The 19474-nt window shown below is 43.9% G+C and overlaps 1 protein-coding gene across 1 annotated transcript in view; it reads left to right on the plus strand.

Moving 5' to 3' along the window:
• Window positions 1-17935, plus strand: part of CCDC57 (coiled-coil domain containing 57) — a 62741-nt gene extending 44806 nt beyond the window's left edge. Inside the window, exons 18-20 of the mRNA XM_063456195.1 lie at window positions 9553-9669; window positions 10149-10317; window positions 16241-17935. Coding sequence (XP_063312265.1) covers window positions 9553-9669; window positions 10149-10317; window positions 16241-16425 — 471 coding nt within the window. The 3' untranslated portion in view covers window positions 16426-17935. The remainder of the gene's footprint in view (window positions 1-9552; window positions 9670-10148; window positions 10318-16240) is intronic.
• The last annotated feature ends 1539 nt before the right edge of the window (window positions 17936-19474 follow it).

The following is a 19474-nucleotide window of genomic DNA, read 5'->3' on the forward strand; positions in this document are numbered from 1 at the left end:
CTTGCCCCCCCCCTCCCCTGCGATCTCGGGGGCCCCCATCCCTCGAGCTCCTATCCACCGCCGGGCACGGGGCGGCGTTAAAATCTCCTCCCATGAGGATCATGCCACGCGGCAATGCAGCAACCTTTCCTCGTAACATAGTCCAAAATCCAGCATCCGGTTGATTCAGGGCGTATATATTTATCAAATGGATGGTGTGCGAATGCAGGGTTCCCGATACTATAATGTATCGTCACTCCGGGTCAGCATCCTGGGCCGACATCTGGAAGGGGCAAGTACGTTTAATAACGATGGCCACTCCATTCCGTTTACAATGCGATCTAGCTTCAAATAAGCCCGTATATGTATGGTCTTGCAGTCGAAAAGTAGCCTGTTTGGGAAGGTGGGTCTCTTGTAAGTAAGCTATTTCCGAGTTCATCCTTTTTAAGGCCCTAAACATAAGACGTCTCTTCTTAGGAGCGTTAAGGCCCTTAACATTTAGAGTGGTAAGCTTAATCTCCATCATGAAGCATGTTGAACTCTGCTAAAACTGCTTTGCCACCCCATGGAATTAACCACTTGTTCGCCACCTCCTCAGCCCTCGAAAGGAAGGATACAGAAGGAGAAGGTAGAGAGAAAAATAGAGAAAAGAAAGAAAAGAAGAGCAAAAATGGCATCTGGACTCTGCCAGAAAGTAGTGGGTAGCGTGCGCCCACTTCCCCATCACGATCAACGTGCGGAGGGAACTGAGGATCCCTAAAGCCCCGCCTCCCACACACCCTACATACCCTAAGGTGACCCTAGATTTCGCTGCTAATTATCCCCCTTATGCGTCCCGGTGCCTTGCTACGGTGTAAACTACTGCGGTGTCCTTCGTAAGGTGTCCTTCGTAAAGTGTCCTGGGTACTGATACTTGGAGTCCCGTCCCTTCACCCTCCCCCGTCTATCGGCAAGGAGACAAAACCTGTCCCCCGGCCAGACCCTATCCACCCCGCAGGGGTCACCGGAGGATACCCCTGGCTAAATCAAAATCTATGGGGACCGCTGCTAGCACACGGCACCAGACGCCATTTTTCATCTCTCCCGAACCTACAACTTAATCCAGGCAAAATCCGTGAAACGGGCACCCATCCAGCCCCACAACCCACATAATCGGAACCAGCAAGGCAAGAGGCACCGGCAGATGCCTTTTTTGCAGCCCCACAAGCTCCCCAAGCGGAAACGCAAAACCGGGGCCTACACCTCGCCGGTGATCCGGGACCTGGAGGAATTTCTGTTCCGGCCGCGAGCAGAGAGGGTAGGACCTCCACCACCCCCCTCACCCACTGATACACCAGCGCTCATACCTGCAATGGGACGCAGATCCCAAAAACCAGCACCTGATGGAGGGGATATCGGTGCGCTGCTGCAACGCCCGGCGCCACCGCGCCCCCGCTCCCATGCCTGCGGGTGGAGAACAGGAGCCAGCTCACGCTCACCACCAGGAGCGGAGGGGACAGGAGACCCCCCAGGCCACACGGCCAGCGCAGGTACAGCAGCCTGAATCCCCTGAAGATGCAACACCAGCCATTAAGGGGGACCTTAAACTCCTGCTTGCTGACATCCACAAGCTTTTAGCAGCTGACACTGCCCTCCTCAAGACAGAGGTACAACTGGTTACAGATAGGGTAACTACCACAGAGCAACAAGTAGGGGAGGTTAAAACACACCTGACAACACTAGATGAACAAGTCCTCACTATACAGCATCACCAAAAACTTATGGCACTTAAAATGGCGACCATAGAAGACAGGCAAAGGAGAATGCACATCAAAATCAGGGGAATTCCAAACGCAATCACTGCAGAAGAACTGCCTCATTACGTAAGGCGTCTTCTAGCCAGCATACTCCCCCACGCAGCTGCAAAGAAAATCGCCATAGACGGCATCTACCGGCTCCCGACATACACTCACCTGAAAACACCGGCAGCACGAGACGTCATCTTAAGGTGCGTCACGGTTCAGGACAAGCTCCATATTATGGCAGCGCTTAAAGACCGAACGCCACTGCCCTTTGAAGGCACAGAGCTAACCTTCTATCAGGACTTATCTAGGGCCACACTACTGTGGCGCAAATCATACGGCCCAACAGCAACACAGCTACGTGCCGCAGGCATAGCCTACAAGTGGGGAGCAGGAGGGTCTATGGAAGTCACCCGCGCAGGGACAACACACGTCCTCTCATCGCCTGAGGAAGCCTCCAAATTTTTGAAAACCCTCGGCTTGCAGCACCAGACCCCGAAACACCAAGGAGAACGCACGGAACGCATGACCGCCTCTCCTGATACCCCGGGAACAAGTGAACTGGGGGCACTGGGCACATGAACACTAACCGGTTGATAAAACACAAGATTTAATTACGATGGACTTTATGTTTTATTATGTTTATTATGCCTTTTATTTTAAGTTACTATATCGTTACCTGTAGGACGGATTACTCAGCTGACGCTACTTGAGTTATACTACCACTAAGACTGGCTGCCTTAAAAGCACCCAACTGGACACATAGTCCAACAAACACAACCCCTTCCCCCCCCCCATGGTCAGGGGTGTCTTGTCCCCATGCCGAGGCAGAGCGCACCACCACGACACCATCCAAGCCCTAACACGCTAGAACCTATCTCATTTCTTACACTGCTGACAGAAGCTACTGTAGGGCCTGTAACCCACACAGACTGCCCAGCATGCAAGCCGTACCACAAACAGCTAGTCCCATAGTAGACTACAACGTATCACACAGACTACTTAACCGACTACCACACACAGCTAGACCAACCCCACTGTGACTAATTTTCACTGTTACCCATTCCTGTTACGCCTTATCTGAAAATGTGCTTTTAACCTTATGCCATGTTTTATTTCGTTTACCATTATTTGTATACATATGTATAAGCTTGTTACCACTGAAATGGCAGCAAAGTGCTTGTTTGAAACCTAAGCACAACAAAATAAAGAATTTAAAAAAAAAATAAAAATCTATGGGGACCTAACAACAGACGCCCACATTCTGCTCGATCTTCGCCCATAGGGGCGGTGAGTCCACTATGTGTCAACGGTACATATCCCGACCATATTTCCAAAGGGGCAGTGGGCTCAGGGGAAATACGCGAGGGGAGTCTGTCTAAGTTGCACGGTGAAAGGAGGACGTCTGGGGAAGAGGAGGTGTGCAAGAAACCCTATCCCATCCCCCCAACCAGGCCACCAACCGGGCACCACTACCATAACCTTAGGAAATCTCCACACTCCCCCTGCAGGGGCGGGCAGAAGCTACTGAGGCATAGTTAGGTTACGTTCTCGTACATATCCATATGGCGTATACCATTGACCCCCTGCGCTTCGTAAGCTCTGACATATCAATACACCTAGGTAGAAATGTAGAAAAGAATATTAAAAACCAAATCAAACAATCTATATCAACAGAAAAAACTGAAATGGGTAACACACTACACGTAGCCAATATACAATAAAGAAAAATTGTTCATGGCGGGCGTGGGGTATCTTGCCCCACCCGCGAGAATACATCACACATGCGCGTCGCCGGCACCACAGGACCCCATGGAACCCGCCACAATGAGTGCATCAGCATTGTAAATGCTGTAAGTGGGTTCCAATTGGGCCCATAAGCGCATCGGCAACAAAACATAAATGTGGCAGTAAGTGTCCTCGAATACAGGGGCTTCCCTGACCAATTAACCCGCCCAGCTAAGGATAGCTCATAACTCCCGTAGGGTTCAGAAATATAACACCATGATATCGGCTGGATGGTTACACGACTTGGGGTATTGGGTTCCGGGATATCATGAATATTGCGTTGTGATTAACGAAGTAATTAGCAATGCAGGGTTCCCAGTTAAAATAGTCGCCCATTTTCAGCCGTTTGGTAAACATTTTCTTGTATAAATTGTCCGTGTTATGTGTATTATTTTAACAGGTGTAGTTATTCATTTGTGTATTGTTTATTTTTATTTTTTTATTTTTTGTGTGTTTTGTTATGTTATGTATGAATACGAAATATGTTTACCCGCCCCACCCTCAAACCGTAGAGAATAACCACTATATATATATATATATATATATATATATATATATATATATATATATTATTTATTTATTTTTTGGTCCCTTTTTCTATTTTGTGTATTTTCCCCTTCCCTACATTATCGCCCATCTCCATTCCCCCTGGGGACACAGGTATCCCGTGCCACTGCACCACGGAACAAACTCTGCGATAAAATTACCAGGTGGAGAGATGGAGGGGCTAGTAAGGGCCCTCGCGGCCGTGGCAAAGGAGAGAGGTGACCCCCAAGGGGGAGCAGCGACATCTAACTTGAGGAGAACATCAATACAAATTAACCAGCATTCTCATAAAAACCTTCAGATAGTCCCGGAAGAGCACACCAGGCTCCACGCGTGCTTGGGGCCCCTCGTCAAGGGAGTAATGCTCCGTCCAGGTGATCCGCTAAGGGGGAGCAGGCAAGTAAACAAACCCCATCCCCTCCCAATCCAACTAAAACGTGGCCCAGGTTAAGCCCTCGCATCCTGGTTAATGCTCCCCATGATGGAGGCGCAAGACAGGGACCCCCTGCTGCCCTCGTTTAACGGGAGGGGGAAATCGCTTCGAGCCTCAATGGTAGGCACTCCCCAAAGCCCCAAGTGATAGGCATAACGGAGAGTCTAGGAGGGGGATACTTAGAAGTAATGTCCCAGGCCTGTAATGTGGGGCCCAAACCAGTCCTCCCCCTCCCCCCCCCCCCCAAAAAGGAAGGACATACACATCAACCTCTCTCGGGCCCAATGCCATCAGGGCAGAAAAAAGGAAGGGCCGCCAGTGGCAACACGATACAGTTCCATCCGCAGCTATCGGTGTCCTCTCGGTCCCGCTCCTCGCCACTCCGATTGCCGCTGGGGAAGATCCTCCGGATACATCGCCACGCTGGGAAGATCAGAAGGTTGTTGTAAGCCAAGGCCGCTAAGCAGACGGTGAGGATCCCCTCCCGGTGTTAGGATGTGCGCCCGGTCTCCACGGAACACCATCAACTTGAAGGGGAATCCCCACACATATTTAATGCCGGCACCTCGCAGGGCTTCCGTGATGGGTCGCCAGTCCCTTCTCCGTTGCAATGTGGAGGGAGCTAGGTCATGGTAGAGGGAGATCACCTTTCCGGCGTACCGTATGGGCCCCTCACGGCTCTTTTTCATAAGTGCTTCCTTAGTGCGATAGTATAGGAAGCGGATTATAACGTCTCATGGAGAATTGGCATCGTGCCTTTGACCCCTCAGGGCCCTGTGAACCCTCTCCATGTGCCAGTGTTCCTCCGGTATGTGCGGGAGCAGTGGCTTCAGGATGGTGAGTATAAGCCCCTGTAGGTCCTCATCGGTACCCTCTGGCAGGCCTCTCATGCGGAGATTATTTCTCCTGGACCGGTTAGCCATATCTTCAAGGGCAAGGTTCATTTCCACCATTTGTGCTGATACTCGGTTCACCCGCTCGACCACGGCATTATGGGCGTGCGTCGAGGCCTCTACGCGGTCTTCAAGTTTTGCGGTACGTTCTCCCAGGGCCCCGATCTCGGCCTGGAGAACCGCAGTAGATTTTGCTATTTCACCCGCGAGGAAGGCCCTCACTTCAGCTAACTTTGCTAGGACAGTGTCCCGGTCATCAGGGGATGCCTCCCTGTCCGCACGAGGCGAAGCTTGCAGGGATATACCAGCGCCATCTTGGGTCCCCAGATGGCCCTGCTTCTGTGCCGACATGAGGTCGAGAACAGTGCCTCCGGAGTCGGTGCCCCACTTCGGCTGTTTCTTGGGGAGTCTCTTCTCCATTTCAGGGACCTCCTTGGGGTATATTTCAATAAAAAGGTCGCTTTTGGAAGCTTTTTGGGCGCGTTCGCCGGGAGCTCTAGTGAAACACGTCTAGTCTCATCGACGGTCAGACCACGCCCCCCCATTACACAGCTTTTAACATGACTGCTGTGTTTACTTAGAAAAATGCAGCTGAGTGGTTTCTGAAAGGTTTGTTCTGGATAAAAGATGTTACACTGTTTAAGATGAATGGTCTAGAAAACAAAGCGGCGCTATGGAGAACATGTCTGCGCACAGTTGTAAAATATCAGTTACATTCTTGAGCATCTGCGAGTGGGTGATACCCATTAATTTTTTTAGTGAGGCTGCAGTGTTTCTCAGACCGTATTCCACATGCTAACGTCGGGCTTATTTAAAGTGGAAGTGTCACTTCTTCTGAAGTGACAGTTTCTTGTTCCCTCACCCTAGTAAATGCTGTTGAAGTGTTTGTTGGAGTGAGTTTTGCTGCAGCAGTAATAGTGTATGATCGCAAGTGTGCTCATACATTCAGTAATGTTGTACACGAACATGCGTACATGCTTCTGTATGGGTTAATATTATTTACATGGCATGCCCCGGAAATCTAAAATAGAGATTAGGGAACAACGCAGACAAAAATACAGTTTTACATTTTACAAGGCTACATGTATATCACTTATCTCGGCAAACAAATATGGAGATTCAGTTCCACCATATTGTGTTAAGCCCACCACTACTTCACAGTACCCCAATATCAATGGGTCCTTCACTAAATTTTAACATGGGGAAACAAGTTAACAGTAAAACTAATAGGAAAGCAATAAATAAAATGCTTTACTATGTAAAGCATTTGCATCTGCCCGCAGATAGAAACATAGAATGTGACGGCAGATAAGAACCATTTGGCCCATCTAGCCCAATACATATTCATTTCCAATACTTTCCTATGATGAGCATTAGATTGGCCAGTAGCTTGAAAGACGGATGACATCGCGGGAGGCGGAGCGGCTGGCAGTGCAGAGGGAGTCTTGGCACTGGGGTAAAGGTAAGTAATGACCTTTTAAAATTATTTTTATGGCAAATAGGTGGAATACCTAAAGCAAACTTGCAAACAACAGAGCATTAAAGGGACACTATAGTGCCAGGAACACAAACGTGATTTACTAACCTTATCCAGAGCTGCCCTCGTGTCGGGCCCTGCCTCCTTGTTTGAAATCATCCCATAGGATAGCAGAGCATGGAGACACTGCACACTGTGCAGCCAGTGGTGTAGCCTGGTTTTGTGCTGCCCTAGGCATGACAAAACTCAGGTGCCCTCCCACCCCCCCCACCCAACCTTTCCCCCCGCCCCGCATTCAAAATACACACACACACACACATTCACTGACAGATACGCATACACTAGCTAACAGAAACACACACTCGCTAACAGAAACACACACACACACTAACAGACACACTCACTAACATACACACACACACTAACAGACACACACACTAACAGACACACACACTAACAGACACAGACACACACTAACAGATACAGACACACACACTAACAGACACTAACAGACACACACACTCACCCACCCACATTAACACATTTTTTAAAATGTATTTAAACACCCACCCCCCAGCCTCCTTACCTTTGGAATGCTGGGGGGGTGTCTCTTCCTCCCTGGTGGTCCAGTGGCTGCTGCGCGAGCGGCACTGGCTGGCGGGCGGGCGGCTGGCGAGGGAGCACTTCCTCTGAGCTGTCTGCTCAGCTCCCTCGCGCGCTGCAGAGTGAGGCTGGAAACCGGAAGATGACGTCATATTCCGGCTCCCAGCCTCACTCTGCGGCGCGCGAGGGAGCTGAGCAGACAGCTCAGAGGAAGTGCTCCCTCGCCAGCCGCCCACCAGCGCCCCCCGACCGCCCAGCAGCATGTCTGTTAGCCGCAAGGCTAACAAGACATTTGCCTTGGGCATTTGGGGGCGGCTTTTTTTGGCGTCCCTTGGAAAATGCCGCCCAAAGCAAATGCCTTGTTTGCCTCGCGGCTAATACGCCCCTGTGTGCAGCACTGTCCCAGGAAGCATCTCTAGTGGCAGTCTGAGGAGTGGCCACTGGAGGTGTTCCTAGGCTGTAGTTTAAACATTGCCTTTTCTCTGAAAAGACAGTGATTACATTAAAACGCCTGAAGGGATTCACTATACACACCAGAACAACTACAGTAAGCTGTAGTTGTTCTGGTGAATATAGTGTTCCTTTAAAGGATTTGTAATGTGACACTTATTGAAGCTCCTTATCTTATGAACACACCAGCTGTTAACAGTGGAGATGCCACAATAACTCTACTATTAAGCTTACACAGAACACCGGTTAGAGTATCTGTCTTCTTGCCCAGGTCTTCGACCTGCGTTGAACCCCTTGTTTTGTTTTGTTCTGTCTTGGTTTATTATGACACTCATGTAGCCCTGATTAGATGCTAGAGGTATTTTTTAACTTATATGAAGTGGCAGTCTTATACCAGTCAAAAGTGACTGAGCGTCGTACACCCTACTGACTTAGCTAGGATAGACCTGAAGTAGGCAAAGTGCCCAAAACTCCCCACCAGATGAACTCCCACGACTGCATTTGCTTCCAGACTGGTCAGACACAGTGAGCTGTTTTTATGCAAACCGGCACTGGCAGTAAACTGGGGTATTCTTGTACTCATCTGTTTAACTATTATTTTTATCACAGTTTTCTCTTATCTTATTTTAATTTTTTATTATGGGACTCATACCTGTGTATTGCGAACCTCCTTTGGGGCCTCTCATAAGTCCGCACAGTCTTTGCTCACAATTCAGTGCTAACATAATTATCCACTATAAGCTACCTAAAAGTTAAAGCGTGTTATAATTACTCTTGTTTGCCTATCTTAAACTAGAATGATCTTTATTAATAGCATATAGTTGTTTCTGGTAACAATATATGACCAACAAAATAATATGGTCACTGTCTGATTAGCATGCTCCACAAAAGTATAACAACACCTAGATAACCAGTTGATATAGGCATTGTGTTTGATATAAGTATTGTGTTAGATGCGAGCACGGAGTTAGAAGTAAGCACTGAGCTCGATGAAAACATAGAGTTTGACACAAGCATAACCCCTGAAACCAGCATTGTGACCCATACAAAGCGTATGATATAAGCATTGTGACTAATATATAAGCATCGCGTTTGAAATAAGCATTAAGTTTGATAAAAGCATAGAGTTTGCTATAAGCATAACCCCTGAAACCAGCATTGTGACATATACAAAGCGTTTGGTATAAACAATATGACTGATATATAAACGTCGCGTTTGAAATAAGCATTAAGTTTGATAAAAGCATAGAGTTTGATATAAGCACAACCCATGTAACCAGCATTGTGATTGTTAGAAGTACATAAGCATCAGGTGTGACAGAAGCATTGAACCTGTTATATATTTTTTTTATTATTATTATTTTTATCTTTTGGTTACATTTTTACGTACATGACCTGTGCAAAGATTTCTATAAGCATGTGTATTACATAAATTATGCAGTGTTAACTCATTGTTCTGCCCAGAGCTGCTGGTATCTGCCGTTGTGGCAATACCGGTAAGTATGTACCATCTATGCATATCAAAAATAAAGAATTTATAAACAGTGGAGATGCATATGGAAGGTAAATGTTTTACGTTAACTCCAGTATCTTGCATTGTAGGAACTTCAATTTGCCCAGTACCAGAAGCTGCCCGGACACCCTGCCAAACATCAGGCCAGTGTTAGGGCCAAGAATCAAGGACACAGTGAAGATTCTGGAGGATTTGCTGCAATGCAGGTAAATCACTGCTTGTAAAGCAATTCTCTTTCATCCTTAATTAATTATATATTTTAAAGGGAATAGATGTTTACACTGCATGTGTGAGACAATGCCTGAAGGCTAGCTGAGCATAATGGGAATCATAGTTCCAGTCAGTGGTAGCCATCATTGACCTGGGATGATTAGATGAATTTACAATCCGCCTGCAAACAAAGATAAAAGACAAATCTCTAAAATGGGTAAACATCTCTAACATGCCCAGATAAGAGATTTTCTCCTGATTGGTTAGTTTCACTTAGTAAAAGTTCCCACAGTTGGGATTATTTTGTCAGCTTTGCAACCTATCCCAATACACAGTGTATTCCATGTACATGTATTCCATGTATCAGACACAATATTGCATATATGTCATTTGCAGAACACTTACATGTTAATGTGCTGGTTATTTATGAAATGACTTCACTGTCAGAGATTGACAGAATGATCTGGTATTCCAGCAGAAAGAAAACACCCATCCTTCACCCCCTGTGCAGGGAAAAGCTTCCGCGTCTCCGCGTCCATCAGGTTCCTGGTTTGAAGCAGACACATCTCTGCAGGATGTTTGGAAAATCCTGGATATGGGATCAAGTCCATCACTACTCAGCTCTGTAGAAAGCAGTCAGCGAGGTAAGGTATTTTTCCCAAATATCTCAGTCAAGCAATGTGACATAAAAACGACCTTCGCAAGTCTGATACCAGAGTATATTACCTGTGTACTTGTCATTAAAACAAGTAACAGGTCCACTTTGCAACTGATTGTGCTTTTTTTATGATCCCACATACACCGTTTTTGTGCTATGAATACAATAGTGGCCATATTTCTCAATATGCACCACATCTAATCCTGATTGGCTGCTTATCCTGTATCTTTTAAAATCTTTCTAACTGAAATGGAAATCATTTGGTTGCTGATGTTAGACTGCATTACAGATGCCCTATTATAACTGTATGCAAATAGACCGGGTATTTCTTTCATTGACTCTCCAGCTTTTTTACACTACATTTCCCACAAATCTCTGCCAGCCTTTGGAGAGAGAATTCTGGGAATGGTAGTAATAACTTAATGGTCACAGATGGAAACACTTTATGTAGACGGATTATTTTTTTGACTAATATACAAATGTTTCACTTTTTTTTTTACCCACTCGCTGGCCTTGGCTAAAGGCTTGAGAACCTGATGACTTGCAGTAAATTGGAACAGTATGAGACCTTGGGCTTCTATTGCTTTACCTTTAGTCCCTGAGCTGTGTTTGTTGTTGGGCTCACGCTGCTTGCATTGCCAAACAAGCACTATAAATGCCTTACGACATCTGTGTGCAAGAGCCCTAGAGCATCAGTCACTTACTCCCCAGCTGGGTGGCTGCCAGGGCCAGTTTTCTAAAACATACGATGCAGTCTAGCTCTGCTTTCCCAACCATTCCTAAAATAACCTTTGTTTAACACCTTAGAAGGTCTGGCCTAGGTTAGGTGTTTAGATATAGACAAAATAAAGCAAGAACCCCACTCATATAAACACACAACAAAATGCACAAATTTAGGGGAGCAGGGGTGTTATTGGAGAGGTCAGAGGTTGTGCGCTCTGAGCCCACTACCACCATGCTATGCCACCAACACCACTGTGTGAGGGAGGGCAGTCTACAAGTACGTACCTGATGTAAAGGAACCGCCAGACATTAGTATTCATATAGCATCTATTTATACTGCAGCTCTTTACCTTAATAAAGTGATGATATAAACAGCAAGTAATTGACAGACAAAATAAATGTTGATAAATACAAGATGTAAAGATAGGCTGAACTGATTTCCTCATCCAATCCACAAAAATAGGAAAAGGTAACAGTCACGGCTGCTGGATATTAGATGCCATCTTCTCAATAACAAAGCCCGAACCACTATTTTTGTACTATACTCTCTCCGATTTATTGGATATTAGCAGTCAGCTGACAACCAGAGAGACACAGCACAGCAACGTCTGAGAGAGAACGACGTTTGGGCCCGTTTGAACCCCGACACCCTGGCACATGCACATGTCCTGGTCGTGTTCACCTCTACCTCTGAAATTATGCTTAACATAATGATAGTAAAGTAATAACGGTAAGGGATTAACTTAACATAATACAACCATAACACTTCTCCCCCCAGCAGATTGGGGTGGTCTTGAGCAGACCCAACAATTCTGTCCAAATGTATAACATTTCTAAAATGTAATCAGCGTGGCCCTGTCTGTGTTGCACAATAACATTATAAGGCTGTAAGGTAAGGCCCAGGACAGTGGGTTATGATCCTTGACAACTATAAAGTGTCGTCCATAAAGATAGGGTTGGAACTTTTTGAGGGCCCATACAAGAGTTTGACATTCTTTTTCCATGACTGCATATTCAACCTCCTGGTCCAGTAATTGGCAGCTAAGGTAAGCTACGGGATGTTTTTCACCTCAAGAGTCTGTAAAAGGAACCTTAGCTTGTAGTCTGGAGCAGTCAGTGCGAGACTGTTGTCCAAAGCCTGTTTAAGGGCGTGGAATGCCTGGTTGCTCTGTAGCATCCACGTCACAGAACAGTGTCGTACCTTCTTGATTAGGTTGGTTAGAGGTTTGGCCAGGAAGCTGTAAGAAGGGAAACATTTTCTATAATACCCAGGCTCAGCTGTTCCAAAAAAGGCAACCATCTGTTTTTAGTCTGAGGAACTGGCCAGTTAACAGTAGTACTACTTTCGCAGGCTCTGGTCATAGGTGGCCACTTCCTACCCGGTGTTCTAAGTACTACACCTGAGCCATGCCTATCTCACATTTGTCATGTCGAATGGTCAGTCCAGCGGCCTGAATCCTGCCTAGCACATCATCGAAATGATATTGATGCTCATCCCAGGTATGACTGTAGATGGCTATGTCATCAAGGTAAGCGTAAGCAACATCCCAGCGGCAGGTGATCCACCAGCCGATGGGATGTTGCCAGAGCATTCTTCATTCCAAAAGGCATGACTGTAAAATGGTACAAGTCAAAAGGGGTAATAAATGCTGACTTTTCTTGGCCATCCAGGGATATAAGTATCTGCCAATAGCACCTACTAAGGTCAAAAAGATGGTCAAAAAGCGAGATCCAAACAATCTGTCTAAGAGGTCATCTACATGGGGAAAGCATCTGTGATGTCATTGAGCCTCTGATCATTTACATAATTTGATCATTTGATTTTGTTGATTTTGGTGCCATTGATGTTTTAAGAGGCAGGGGGAGAACATAGCCTCCCTAACCCTCAAAATGTGTTGTACCTGCTGTCTAGAAATAGTGCCTAACTGAGGATTGATTTTCTAACTGGGAGTTGATAACTCTGTGAGTGTCTGCTAGGAGATTGGGTGGAGCCTTGTGTTCTCGATCTCCTGTATGAGGGCTACAGATAGCAGCCACAGCTTCCGGACGCTCATCATATGCCGAGCATGTTAATATGGTACCTACGATATATGCGATTAGTGGATCCTGTGCAATTAGGTAGGTAGCATTATTCAGACTTTGGACCATAGTCCAAGAACCTGACCATGCAGCCTGGAGTCTGTTCTTGGTAACAGGCACCAAAGCAAGCACACTTTCCTACTTGGAATTCTATATATCTAGCCTTCCTATTATACCAGACGTTTTGCTTGCTCTGGGCCACTCAAAGGTTCTCTCCTGCCAAATTCATAAGGGTTTCTAACTTTTTGCCAAGTTCTAGCACATAGGAAGCTATCGGTGTCTCCTCAGAAGAGCACTGTCCTTTACAATACTGCCACAATATATCTAATGGTCCACGTACCTTACACCCATATAACATTTCAAATGGTGAAAAAACAGTGGATCCTGCTGTACCTCTTTATACACAAAAAGCAAGAGCGTACAGAAACGTTCCCAGTCTGGGTCAGTGTCTGATTGCTTTAATTAATGTTCTTGAGTGTCCCATTAAAGTGTTTGCAGAGAGTCCATTAGTCTGGGTATGGCAGGGGGCTACCCATATTGCTCAAACGCCACAGAGTTCCCACATTTGCTGCAGCAGTTCTGACACAAAGTGAGTGCCACTGACGGACAGGATCTCACTTGGGAATCCTACTCGAGTAGAAATGTTTACTAGTGTATCCGCAACCTTTTTGAATATATAGTGTATAATGTCACTGCCTCAGTGTATCGGGTAGCATAGTCTGCCACAGTTAGTATGTACCTTTTCCCTGGGCAATTAGGTTTGGCAAGTGGGCCTTTAATATCTACAGCCACCTGCTGAAAGGGTTCCCTAATGACCAGTAGGGGCTGAAGAGGAATTCGGCAATGATCACCACATTTTCCAAACCTGTTGAACACACAGGATCGGCAAAAGTCACCCACGTCTAATTACAGTTACCTAAAATAGATTCGTATGCCTTACTTACTGAAACAATCACTGGGCTCTGCAGGTGAAATTCTACAAAAATAATAACCTTGCATCTCCTCTATATATGCATCACCAACCAATCCCATGTTCTATGAGGGCAGAGGATCCTTTTCATAGAACATCCTTCTTTAGGTTTGTTATTGAAATCACTGCATAAATGATCCGTCAGCACTAGGCTTTATCTTCTACCAACATGCTATCATTAATATTCATACAATGTTGCTTAGGAAAGGTTAAAGCAATTTTGGTTCCTTGGGGAGAAAAGTGGAAAATAATTCAAATTCTCATAATAAAATCATTTTTATATCTGTTAATGCTAAGGGAAGCGGGTCCTAGGATTTTATTTTTTTTGGGACGTTAGGTTTTGCAATTAGGCAGAATTGCAGGAACTCTGAGTGTGGTTGTACTTGGCATTGAAATGCAGCGATTGCCTCAGCAGAGTTTAAAATTGTCAAAGGGTTATCTGCCTTCCTTTTTCATGAGACAAAATGTAAACAGTATTCACATCAGGCTATTGGGCTATTATGTGCTATCCGTCTGGGTAAAATGTCACCCCAGGGGCTGTGTGCTGGTAAATTATTAACAAGATGGACTATCTCCAGCTTGCAGTCTATATGTACGGTCATAGTATGGAAGTAACTAGGTTGGTAATTACATAAATAAGGCATTCAAGAGAAGGGTTACTAAGGGTTAGATCCCCAGCTGTTGCAACACTACAATCCTCATGATGCTTTGCCAATGTCAAAGCTGGGGATCTACCTTTCAACTTATTACAGAGGTTTATTTAACATTGTCTCTGAAGTGAATAGAATAGAATTTGTATTAGATCATACTATGAAATAAGTTAAAGTAACCAAACAAGGACAAATGTGTGTGCTTACTAAGTGAAGGAACACCTAATGTGTTACAATGTGTTATATTTTTTTTTATCAAGGTTCTGAATATTAAATCTATGTCTAAAAAGCACAGTCTCTATTCTTATAGTAATTTTACTGTCTCCAGACAATTGTGCAGAAAAGAAAAGGTCAGGGCACACCAGGTACTCAGTCTCCTAGTTCAGCAGCCTTTATTATAAGAGCATGATGCAGCAATGTTTTGGCCCCTGTGATGAGCCTTCATCAACCCTGGTTTCTGTTCTTCTACTAGTGTACTTTGTAGATTCGCCTTCCCTGCCTGGTGCACTCTCGTGGGATTCAACTCTATTTACGTGTGCATTCTCCTGTGGGTTTCCAATTGTGTGCCATGCTGGCCATTTAAGGGCTCTTTCAAGTATTAACTCTGCCTGCTCTACTGCAACCAAAACAAAACAACACTATGGAAAGTGTTAGATAATATATAAATTACTTAGCTTCCAATAAATCTGTAGCCTCCCAAGATCGTAATCCACCCAAAACGATCGTTATATATGTATAGAACCACAAGCAGAGAATGGGATACGGCTATACAGTCTATAGAGGGAACATACAAAGAAAAAAACAATAGTGTGATACAGTATATACAGTGAATTGTGCGCTTAATTGGATGCACTCACGAGATAATAGCGCTTAATTGGATGCACTCACGAGAGTGGCTGTTGGTGGCAAATATAACCATTCTGTAAAACAGAAACTCCCCTATCTATTACTCCCTTCAACCATAACCCCTTCTTGGCCTAACTACCTACATGTTTCCCAATTTACTCCGCGCCATCTGTCATCTTTTGCCATAGCTAAATGTTACCTCTTCTTCCACCTAGCACCCCTTGTCTTGACTATCTACATTTCCACTTTATCCCACCCTCTCAACCCCACTGCCGTACCCAGCTACGTAACCGCTTGCTCTCTTTCACTCCAGTCTTGTCTTGCTCTATTATCTGAATGTTATCTCTGGTAACATTAGATATGTACATTTCACTCTTTAAATCCCCTCCACCCACCCCCCAAGAGTTTTATCCATTTCGGTGTTATCAAAGCTCCGATTGATGCGATTTATTTTAGTCATGCTTCCATCCCTCCAAGGTCGATTAAAATAAGTACCATTAAATATCGTAATCATAGTATCCTAGGACATGCTTGAAAACTACCATGGGCTAAAAAATGTGTTCTCTTTAAGTTATTTGTTTGTTAAAGTGTGGTCATCTTATTTGATTTAATTACCAGTTATCAACTTATTTCATATACAGTTATTCCTGGAAGAATCAAACCTCAGTCCACAAGTCAACCTACTGCAAATATGTCAATAAACATTGCTTCATCTCGGCACCCCAATCTACAAGACAGATCCAAAACTTCTTCTGTTGTCAAACAGGTGAAAACCAAGAGTATTCACAGTACCCCTAAAATTCGAAATTATAATGTGAAAGATTGAGTCACAAGATTGTTGTCCAGTACACAAATTGGAGATGGATATTGACCCTTATGATGACTTGAGGAAGACTCCACTGCTTTCATCCAATGGATTGATCTGGTACCAGACACACTGAATGAAACCCATCGAGATTCTTCACAAAATAAAAATCACATTTTCCCCGAGTTATTTTTCCTCTTTACAACTGTAACATAACCGTTTTGTGTTCTAAATGTAATAATTTGTTTTAGCAAACATGTGGGGAGAACACTAATAGTAAATCTATACAGCGATTGGTACATTTTATTAGCTGTAGATATTAAATTCCACCAACATGCTCACTAATATGAGAATTTCTAGTAAAGTTGCAGGTGCAGAGTGAGTGACGTAACTGGGAAACAAAGTGCAGGAATTCTAAAGGCTCTCAAATACAGCATTAAGGTACATTTTGTTTGCACTGCAAGTCATTGGGTGAGATCCCCACCAATATATTACAGCCATAATCACCACAACTACTTCATGTCTTCTGGAGCAGTTGACCAGGAACACCTTGTAAATGAGGAGTTATGACTTCCAATATTGGTTACTATGGAGCTAATGGACTATCACATCTTTAATCTTTCCACATCTAGAACACTGTCCAGGAGAATCGGCATATTGAGACGTTACCATAAATAATATGGATTATATAAATTTGTATCTGGGTATCTCTGAGTACAAGTAGTGCTATCTCACTCTTTAGGTTATATTCAGCAAAGACCTAATTGTAATGAAACTGAATTGCAGCATTGGGGCTAAAATAGAGCCCTGATTTGTAAATATTTTGTTTGTTTTGTCTACATTTTAAAAATCAGTTTAAGATCCCTACAATTTTGTGTTTTGTTAATTTGTTAAACCCCTGTCTGCAGTAAAGTACATCACTTATATAATATGTATAAGTTCAGCAAGGAAAGCAGTGAGTGACTTTTAAGCCGTGTCTTAGATGTTTTACAAATAGAAAACAAGATTGTAAGCTCTTGAGAGCAGGACTTTCTCTACAGTTAATCACACTGTCATAATAGTGTTTTTTTGTTAGTTTTTTGCCAAACTCTGAATTGTGGCAGATTGAAAATCAAACGTCAAGTGTGCTTATAGCAAAGCAGACATTGATTCCAGATCAGCTTTTTGCTATTCAATCTAGATTTTTTGTGTTTTTTTTTTTTCTTTCAGTTCACTACAATTTGGATCTTAGTAGTTAGGACTACTAAATGCATCCAGACCAGGCCATCTCAATGAAGTGTTCTAGATGAAGTGACCCTTTAGTTTTAAAACATTGCTGTTCAGCAGATACGGCAATGCTATGCTTGGAGGGTTCACTAGTGACCATCGACCTGACACCCACTGGAGGCGCTTCACCTGTGAGAACCAAGCCAAAGTCTGTTCTCAATCAAATGCTGCTTCTAATCTAAATCGGCGGCAGGAGACTATAGCATTACAAATACATGTTTTAGAGTGTTCTTTTAATAATGAATAAACCCCTGGTGTCTTTCTGTCTACATGTAATCTATCTGAGTAAATTCAGACTGCAGAATCTTTACCCATGATTACACAGACTCTGGGCCTCTGCTGTTTTGAATAAAGTTAATTCTGGCACTGCAGATGTGTATGGGCTACATTTCCCACAATGCTTTGCCAGTGCCAAGGTTAGCTGTCTCTGTGCTTGGTAGAACCTTATTCATCAAAAATGTAACCTTCCCTTCATCAATTTTCTTTTGTTAATGTAAGCTGTGATGCTTTCAATTTGAAAACTGGTAAAAAAAAAAAAAAAAAAAAAGAGAGAGAGGAGAGATCAAATACATGCCTTTTTTTGTTTTTTTGCTTTGTTTACGTATATTTATTTGGCCCGCTTCGTTAACATCTTCACTACAGAATCATTTTTGTTGAACGAAAACAAAAATAATTATTTGAAATATAGGATGCATAGATAGCACACAAACCTACAATTTTATATTTTATGTAAAATCTTGTGTAGATTACCGAGCAGTGTTCCAAAATGCCAGTACAATGCAAGCAATGCGTTGCCTGATCCCCAAATACAGTAAATATAGTTCCTTGGTTAAAACCAGACATCTATGTTTACAAAGGCAATACAGCTAGTCAATCATGCATGTATGCTGTAACAGAGCAAGGTGTTCCCTGTCAATGCAGTCCAGGTATACAATCCACGCGGAATCATGCAGGTTCCTGTGGGAAGATGATTAAAATGAATGGCAGTGGGACTAGCTAGAGTTCTAGTTAAGAAATTGGTGAGTACCACTTCTGGAGCAGAGGCAAAGGTAAGCTGCATTTATTGTAATATTAGTTTTTTTGTTTTTTTTTACAGTTCAAGGCTAAACACAAACAATGACGTGCAAATGATCAGCAATGACCACTGCTTTCCTGTTTGTTTATTAGTTAGGCTATTTTACTTACCAGGTAACAACCCATTGTGCTTAAACTGTGATGCAGCTGGCCTGCTGCCTGGAAACCAAACAGAGGAACTAACTGATATTGTATAACACTTAGCTCTTCTATCTGATGGATGTATTTCTCCCAGGCACTTATAATTTATTGTGTTAAAGGAACAGGTGACCTATTTTTTTCTGCATAGCAAGCAAAATAAATAAAACGTATATTCTCAAGCCCCTCGTAGTTCAGCGTAATGAACTCTCCTTGAAAAACTAGATGTCTGGGAAAATGCGCAGAATTATATATTTTGATTCTATAATGTTCTGCTGATCTCCTAGCTTGCATCTAAATCCACCCTTTAAGGCCAGAAGTGGATGGTCACATACCCCAGATGTTATTGAACCACAACTCACTGGAAGTGGCGCTTGTAGTTAAACTGTCAACTAGAGTTCTGTCACGACAAGTGACCCAAACACGCAGAATGTAACCCAAATAGAAAACGTAATACCGGACCTTAGAATGGCTGGGTTTAACGTAGATAGAAAAGTCAAGGAAAACCAGAGATCAGGATAACGATAAGGAATAGCCAAGTCAGGAAACCAGAAAACAGGATAAACGAGAAAATGAGCCGAGTCAGGGTACC

This window comes from Pelobates fuscus, chromosome 5 (genome assembly GCF_036172605.1).
Source record: "Pelobates fuscus isolate aPelFus1 chromosome 5, aPelFus1.pri, whole genome shotgun sequence".
Classification (NCBI taxonomy): Eukaryota; Metazoa; Chordata; class Amphibia; order Anura; family Pelobatidae; genus Pelobates; species Pelobates fuscus.